Source organism: Cajanus cajan, chromosome 7 (genome assembly GCF_000230855.2).
Source record: "Cajanus cajan strain Asha chromosome 7, NIPB_CcT2T_4, whole genome shotgun sequence".
NCBI classification, from domain to species: Eukaryota; Viridiplantae; Streptophyta; class Magnoliopsida; order Fabales; family Fabaceae; genus Cajanus; species Cajanus cajan.
The window spans coordinates 44,787,497-44,796,424 of NC_138523.1; the positions used below are offsets into that span (position 1 = coordinate 44,787,497).

An 8,928-nucleotide genomic window follows, 5' to 3' on the forward strand; every position below is an offset into this window, starting at 1 on the left:
ATATTTTTTCACTAGACATTGCCAAGTGCTCGTTTAGTTAATACTAAACACCAATTAATTTATTTGTACTCACAAGATATGACTTTCACTGATCTAACATTAATTTAAACACCAATGAACTAATCTAACATTAATTCAACACCAATGAAAAATGAAGCTAAGTTGACCCTATGTCCAATGGCGAGCCTTATAGACTGGACTAAGAGGCTCCGTTAAAGTCGAGCCAATGAGTGAGGACAACTCATAATCTTGAATAAAAATGAAACTAACTTCATGAGCAAAATTGCACGATTGTAGTGTAACAATTATGCATCTTCGTAGTCCACACGAAAATGATGTTTTAAGAACAAAAATACACGTTTCATAATCACATCTGTGCCTACTTTTTAATGCACAGTTTTGGCAGCCATTTCACATCAAGGAAGCAAGCACGCAAGTTCTTCAAACACAACACATGTTTATCTTATTTATGGTGACTCAATTGTAATTCCAAAGGAACAAAGTTATCTTTCAAAAGAATAATAACAATGTAACAATGGAATTATGGAAACTACGAAACATACATTATGCTTCATTGACAAAATCAATATTACATTTGTCACTAGAACAATGCTACCCGTTAGTTGAATACAATGGTAAACCACCACTAAATCTCAACATATGAGACAAGTTAGACGAATCAAATGTTCTTGGGTTTCATCAAAAACTAAAGTTCAAAAAAATGTCCTAAGATTTTCTTCGGCCTAGTGTCATGCTTTGTTGCCAATTTTTGCATTAGCAGTCCAAGGCTCCAAGCTCGGATAAAATGTGAGGGTTGTGTATGGCAACCTATCCCAATCCTATATAGATTAATGACGCATATTTCCATGAAATAGAGGTGAATAAAAAAAAAATCTACCACAGTATGCACCACTTCAAAGAATTCAATCAACAACAGAAGCTTGCATTGCGTGCAACATCGCTCTTTTATCCTCGAACCCTTTCAGAAATGATCTGATAGCAAGATGTTCGGACGAGTATGTCAGGAAAGACACTAATATTATGCCCCCAACAACCATCAAACCAAACCTGTTAGAAATATAAATCAAAATATAAGTGTAAATTTGAAGAGAAAGACTAAGAATTACGAGATAGAAATTTGGTTAAATCCACTTCAAGCTCAAAAAGGGAAGACTGTGTTCCATTAAATTTCAAATTTCATGCAGACTATAGGTGGCATTCTAGGTGCTGTAAATGAGCAACAAAATACAACAGAAGGCAGAAAAAGAAAAACCCTCCTGATTCAAGAATGTTGCTGTCTAGAAACATATACTATCTGTTTAGAATTCACTTCACTCCTTGCTCCCTCTTTCTTAAAGGTGCAAGAAACAACAGAGAACAAAGTTATTAACGCCCCTAATTGATTCCATTCTAGCTTAATGTGGTAGAAGGACTGAATTAAGATGTGAGCCAAAACTAAGCAAAGAACAACCAATCAAATGGTCAAATAACCTTACAGTTCATGATGGCTCCTTCATTTCTTAGGGTGGATTAAATCACAGGTTGAAAGTCTATCAGATGCACCATGCATGTGTAAGTTACCACTCAAAAGAGACAAAAGAGGCCAACCGCAGACTGTAGGTTCTCTTAATCTGGATTTTGAAATTTAATAATTGACCATACTGAGAACAAAGTGATATTCTTAAAATTTAAAACGCAGACAGATAATGAAATTACACCTAAAATAAAAAGTCTATAACTAGGTCAATCATGATGGCAAGAGTGCATATTTTAATGATATATTTACTTATAAATTCTAATAATAATTACCGTAAAAACAATGCAGTGATCCCAAAAAGACAAGGCAAAGATGGAGCAGCAATGGCCAAGAAGGCCATCCCTAATCCATAGAACCATGGAGCAGTATCACATGATGATATCTGACGCTGATGAACTGTTAATACAGACAAGATAAAATTAATGATGACAATTAACAAAAATAAAAAGAACAAGTCTTGAAGACACAGTTAAATTTGGAAGATAAACCCCCAAATAAGCTCTACTCCGGCAGAACATACTTTTTCCAGATTCGTCATCAGAATATCCAACATGAGACAAGGATGGTGTATGTGATGCCATGATCTTTCCCCAGTGATAAATCAAATTGAGATAACCACCAAATAGTATATAGAAGATTGTGAATGTCCATTCATACATCAAAAGCAAACCAGTCCATGGAGCCACTTGTCGGGGTACCATCAAGAGTGTTAATCCAAGAGACATTACAGCAGCCAATAAACAGATACAGACAGAAATACTGCCCAAATATGCAGGCACCTTGTACTGAGCACCGTTTATGAGCTGTTTAACACCATAAAGAAACCAAGTATTTTAAAAATACATAAGCATAAGCAGCATTCATATCCAACATCAGGATTTGGATCCTCTAATGTGAGGCCATCAGATTACCCAGTCGCCATCAGATTACCCAGTCATCTGATGAGTACGTAAGGACCTCATGTGAGAGGATCCAAATCCCTAAATAAGAAGATATAGAAGTAAAAAATTACCTGATGAGTGGAAGCGATAGTTGGGGTAGAAATGGTAGTATATGCAAGTGGCACCCCTGATTTAATCCTGTAATAAAGGTGTCTGACATGATCACATAGTGAGTTTCTACAACAGGAACCAAAGTACCCCTGGTTCTGCAGAAAAAACAATATTATGAGGCACATGGAATTCCTAATGCTTGAAGAATAAAATCAATCCATGATAGCTGACCTTTATAAATGAATGATAGAAACAGAACAGCACAGCACAAAATGGTAGCATAAAAAGAAACTTCACAAGAAAATTATCTGTAGGATTTTGGCCCCCTCCAGTTCCAGGAAGGGATTCCCCCAGCTGTTCCCTTACATTCTGCAGCACAAACAAGGTAAACGCGAATTATTTAACTTACTTTTGTCACAAACTTCAACTTGGTCACATGACTACTTAAGACAAATTTTTTAGATATTGCTAAAATAGGACAGTAAGTTGCACAAATACCTGCCAGACATCAACAGGTTTCACAAGCCAAGATGTCCACCAGTCCCAAGGCTTAAGAGGACCTAGTGTATAATGAATCACACGGAGTTCATTCTCATCTACCATCCACTGGACAAATCAACACAAATAGTTACATAATTGAAGTGAAAGTTGCAATGTAAAGGAACACAGAGATATTTGAATGCATATATTTGGTTTGTGTGTGCAAGAATGTATGAAATATTGGCAGCAGTGAATTCAAACTAGGAAAATAAGCACAATAATCTGATTTCAAACTCCTGAAATGTGCATCCACCTCCCACCATTTTAAAAACAGCTTGAATTGATTCAAAGGCAAATGTTTCCTACAGACCAATTGATATAACGAAGAAGAGTAATCTAAATCACATAAAATGCACAAAATGTCTGAGAGTCGTAGACTCTTACAGAGAATAGTTCTCTGTGCAAATTACTATTAAAAAAATACACATGTATCCCCAATTTTCCTATTACACACATTTATAATATGTAACGCCTCCTAACTTTCTTTCCTAAACTATCAACATTATAGTTACTATTCAACATATTTTAATAAGACATAACTGCTAATGACAATTATAATTACACCTATTTTAATATGGAACTGCTCCTACTCTCTTCCAATAACTGTCATAACTATCCCTAACTCATTTCCCATCATTTACCTCCAGCTGAAAAATCAGCCTTGTCCCCAATGCTAAAAAATAGGTAACTGGTTCTTCTTCTTCCACATTATCTTTATCCACTACACCAGCAATCACTTCTTCCTCTTTGTTTAGGGCTTTATTATCTCCCAAAATTACCAATCTTAAGTGTTTTCTCCACACCAAAACCACAAACCCTTGTTTTCCTTTCCATCAATTATTAGTATGTTAAATGGCTCAGGCCTCTACTTTTTCATGCCAAAATTTCACCCACCTCCATCCATCTTTTTGTCTAAAACACTGAACTTTAAAGAAGATTTCTGTTATGAGAATTTCTTGATGTACCCAATCCAGAATTTCAAATTTTTCCTCCATCTCAATTGCTCCCTTCATGAGGTATAGTTACAGAATTTAACAGAGACAGATCTCAATTCTCTTCCGTCGGTGCTGCTCTTCAATGACCTCCTTATAATGCTAAAACTGCTACCAGCATTCTGCCACCCATAACTACCCACAAGTGCAGGATTATCTAAAATTTCTGCCTCTATACTGAATGGCTTGAATTCTTGTTTTTGGCTGAAAAGTTTGCACCCAATACTTGATTTCAGGTTGCAACCCACCCAAATATTATTATTTGGATAATAAAAAAATTAACTTGCTACTTCCATAAACTCCTCCATTTATCCCTCTTGTTTCAACTCGGCCAGTTCTTGAAATGGATTTTCATATCGCCTCCCAAACCAAATCATCATTTCCCGATTCAGCTTCTCCTGTGTAAGTCATGTCTGCCTTCTATTTCTCTTAATAGATTAAACCAATGAATAGTAGAACCCTCCATGATTCTGAAATTCAAAATAAGTTTTTGCCCTAATAGTTCACCCAATAGTGTCATGTCCATTGAAAGATAGCAGTTCCATCTTCTTAACTGCCATATGGTACTTGTCCATGTCATGTTTGACTGAATCTGATCCCTTCTCCCCTTCTCTGATCAATGAACAGCCTTTCTCATCCTTTGAACACTTGTCCATTAATTTTCTCATCTCCAACAAAATCTTCTCAGAATTTGCCAATTTCTCATCCGCACTAACCCAAGCCTCTATTCTGTGTTCCATCCCCTCCAGTTTCTCTTCCAATTCATTCAATCTCTCTGTCACGCATGTCATGGTCTTACTCTTGACTGGCCACAAGAATACCCTCCTTTTAGTCTGACACAGGTCAAATAAAAAATGATAGAATGCTAATTGATATATGGAGAAGAGTAATATTAAATCACATATGATACACAAAATAAAGCATAATTCATTGTCCTAGGTCATAGACTCCTATAGAGAAGAGTTCTCTGTCCAAATTACTAGAAAGCCATACACACATATTCCCCTACTCTCTTATACACACATATTTAATAACACGTAACTGCTCATAACTTTTTGCCCAAAACTATCAACATGGCAATTACTATTTAACATATTCTAATAATACATAACTGCTAATGACAGTTATTATTACACCTATTTTAATATCTAACAGCCACTTTCTACCAATCACTGTCATAACTGCCCCTAACTCAGTTTCCATCACACCACATGCCCCAAACCCAGTTTCTAGCAGGAAGTAAAGAAAGATGAAAATGTTAACATGACGGAAAAATCTGAGGATTTCCTCCTGCATCATCACCTTAACCCATCTATATAATTGCCATCTGCTAATGCTAAAATTTGAATCCAACAGCAGCAGCACTAAATAATTCTTTTGTCATTATTAATACTAGAGGGACCGAGGCACTTTGTGCCTCTAACAATTATATAGATGGGATATTAGATGGTTGTGGATAGTTATTCAAAGAGGGTATGAGAAGTTATTTTTTTTAACATTCAAGGGTATAATAATTCTTTTGCCATTATTAATACTAGAGGAACCAAGGCATTTCGTGTTTCTAACAATTACATAGATGGGATATTAGATGGTTGTGGGTGGTTATTCAAAGAGGGTATGAGAAGTTTTTTTTTTTTTTAACATCCGAGGGTATAATGGTTCACTAAAAAGTAGAGACCGAAAACGGTTACAAATCATGATAGCCCCTTTAATGGGTACCATCATTAATACTAGAGGGGCTGATATACTTTATGCCTCTAACAATTACACAGACGAGATATTAGATAGTTGTGAGTAGTTATTCAAAGAGGGTATAAGAACTTTTTTTTTTTTTTTTTTTACATTCGAAGGTATAATGGTCTATTAAAAATCGAAGAAAAAAAACAGTTATAAATCCTGAAATCCTCCTCAATAGGTATAGATAGATATCCCCTTTAATAGGTATAGATAGATAGATAATAGGTATAGATAGATATATATGGGCATGACATAGTTATTAAAGAGCTGCTTCAGCAGTTACTCCAATTCTACCAAAAGCTCCTAAACAAACAAAAGAAAACCATCCCAAAACAAGACAATTTTTCATTTCATTATAGTGTTGGCAGTTTCATCTTACATGCAATTGTTGTAAAAGATTTGCTCAACTCTTCCTTTAACCTATTCAAAAAGGCTTTAAAAAATATTTTATTCCAAGAATCACAAAGAATATCTGTTGTTAAGATAGTAAGTGATAAACTAATTGCACCATATGTATTGGGACATTAATTAAACATCAATACATGAACATGTAGGATTTTTACAAGTTAAACATTAATCAGATAAGACAACTGGATCCAACAGGTATCCATTTGAATTCAAAACTCAAATAAGGAGGCAAAGCATAATTATGTTACAACGGGAAGAAACAAAAAAGGAGATGTATCACCCTTAATTACTTAAAAGGAAGGAGCCATCCTCTTATTTACCTATATTATAGTACCTTGTTAGCCAGCATGTAAAGACCAACATCTGCATTATAAAGTGTGGAAAGTCGCTCCATTTCAGGAACTGGTCTAGTATCCAACATTTCTGGAGTCAAATTTGGCTCAAAAACATGTGCATTGGGAAATCCAGAGTAATATGAATTGAGAAACCCCTGATCCCCTGTGAAAGTAGGAAGATGGATGAAGCCACATCTAATACAAGATCCTTCGAGCAAGGAGATTCAAATGAATAAAATAATACCATATAGCATTAGTACAAAAAAGAAGAAGAATCATAATACCTCCCGTGTAAGATGGCAGAGTTTTTACTTTACTCATCATGTCATTGAAAACAGTAGCAGATGGCTGCACCACCATGACTCCCGAATTCAACCTCTCAGAATGCTTTAAATTAGCACAGAACTTTCCACATTTGAAAAGTTCTTCAATATTCTTAACCACAATAGTGTCAGCATCAAGATAAACAACTGCAAGTACGAGAACAGCCAATAAATCATACTGCATATACATGAGATTTGAGAAGCTACATTCCATTTGAAAGGAAATAAATAACCTAAATGGAAACAACAGAAATACTGTACCTTTCTTGTATTCAGTCATGTTAAATATTTTGAGCTTTGTATAGACACCCCAAAATCTCTTTGGACGTATTTGATTAGGATTTGCCAGTAAACTAATCTTCTCAACTATCCACCCGTCAGCCTACACACAAAAAGCAATCATAAACCCTACCCACCAAAGTTACAAGTTTGAAAATCAACAAAAGCATTTATAACCACCAAAATTCAGGAATACGTCAAACGAAACATTGCTGTGAAATTCTGAATATAAAATGGCAGTGAATGCAATATGCAGAGGAAAATAAAGGCTTTTGTGTAGAAACCTGAAGAAGGGTATTGGCATAATCAGAGACACCATCAGAGACCAAAACGACCATGTCTTTGATGGATCCAGTGTCCCGTATGGATTTGCCCAGAACTCTAACGCCCAACAAGAATTCATCTCCGTACAACAGAGTCACGTATGCCTCATCGGTTCTGGCAGATCCCAGTGATTGAAGTGAAACCATAAAAAGTGTTAGCCATAACATTATACATCTACACGATTTCATTCTAACTCCCTTCTCCCCAAAAATCCCTTCTCGCTGCGACTTCCAACCGTTGAAGGGATTTGAATTTTCTCTGCATGCCGTGCCCTATTCGGCTTACAACATCAAAAACACACAAGCTACGCCACACAATGTATACTTAGAAAATTCATTTGCATCGCTAATTCGTTTGAATTCTATGTATCATTATTGAAAATTTATTTATACTTTAATTATTGTTGCAGTTGCAGCTGCCTAAAAATTAATAATCTTATCATAATTGTAGTTATAATCAGATGATAATGGAAAATTCATTTAGATAGTCTTTTATGTTACTGAAATTATGGTATCACATATTGAAAAGGGAAAAACCTTTTCCATTTCCTTTTGTCTCTATTTCTTCCACCATTTATGGTTTTAAGAAAATAAATAACACTCTTTATTAGATGCATGTCATTTTTATTTAATTTATTTCTCCAAAAACTTAGTAATAAAAGAAACAGAAGAAAAAAAATAGAGAGGATGTTGACTCACTGAAAAGTCAAACTAATCACTTCAAATAAAATACTAATTAAAAAATGATTCTCATATAATCTATTCATATTGTTGCGAACAAATTCCTATTGCATGCTAAAAGGGCCAGGTTATGTGCAACACCTCGTGATATATTTAGTTTTGAGATTGTGCTTATTTGAAAATGATATAATATATATATATATGAATCGAGATATTTTATATCTTTAATAATTATATATAAAAAAATATAAAAAATTATTTTTTTAATATTTAAGAGAGACATATTGGGAAAAACCCAAGTCCTACATCGACTAGAGATTAGGCAATTAAATAATATATAAGTGGAAAGCAACCCTTATTTTACAAGCCAGTTTTGTAGGATTAAGTTAGGCTTAATCCACTATTCTAACAAGGCATAATGGTTCATTGATAATTTGATACATACGTACAATCCATTCGAATTAAATCTGATGCACACAGTAATAGAGTTTAATTATATAAAAAATGAATAAATTATTTTTTATTACATATAATTAGTAGATGTTAGCATGAGTCTTGAAAAAATTGAGTGTAATTTAAGTTCGATGTTTTGAATAATAATAGATTTTTAGTTGTAAGAGAAAGTAATGTTTTCAGCATCTACAATATCTCTACACATTTAATAAAGAGTGACAAAACATATAAGTTTGGTTCTTTTATTCGTTCCACTACTGGTTTGAATTTGTCAAAATCAGGGTGGAGAGGGACAAGTTAACTCATTTACTGAAAAGTGTGCAAAAAA

At 34.4% G+C, this 8,928-nt stretch overlaps 1 protein-coding gene across 3 annotated transcripts; it reads right to left on the minus strand.

Annotated features, from left to right (window-relative positions):
• Nucleotides 1–541: 541 nt before the first annotated feature.
• LOC109795492 (inositol phosphorylceramide glucuronosyltransferase 1) lies at nt 542–7,922 on the minus strand. 3 transcript variants are annotated; one of them, XM_020355017.3, is made up of 11 exons: nt 7,428–7,922; nt 7,126–7,246; nt 6,826–7,011; nt 6,541–6,704; nt 3,028–3,135; nt 2,761–2,898; nt 2,550–2,684; nt 2,058–2,340; nt 1,810–1,933; nt 1,497–1,631; nt 849–1,068 (listed from the first exon to the last, which is right to left on the minus strand). In XM_020355017.3, the coding sequence occupies exons 1-10, from the start codon at nt 7,653–7,655 to the stop codon at nt 1,514–1,516; spliced, it is 1,605 nt and encodes a 534-aa protein (XP_020210606.1). In that variant the 5' UTR covers nt 7,656–7,922; the 3' UTR covers nt 849–1,068; nt 1,497–1,513. The 3 variants fall into 3 exon arrangements, with proteins under 3 accessions (XP_020210605.1, XP_020210606.1, XP_082915941.1); XM_083059815.1 differs by having other exon boundaries at nt 1,492–1,631; XM_020355016.3 differs by lacking the exon at nt 1,497–1,631 and having other exon boundaries at nt 542–1,068; nt 7,428–7,914.
• Nucleotides 7,923–8,928: the final 1,006 nt, after the last annotated feature.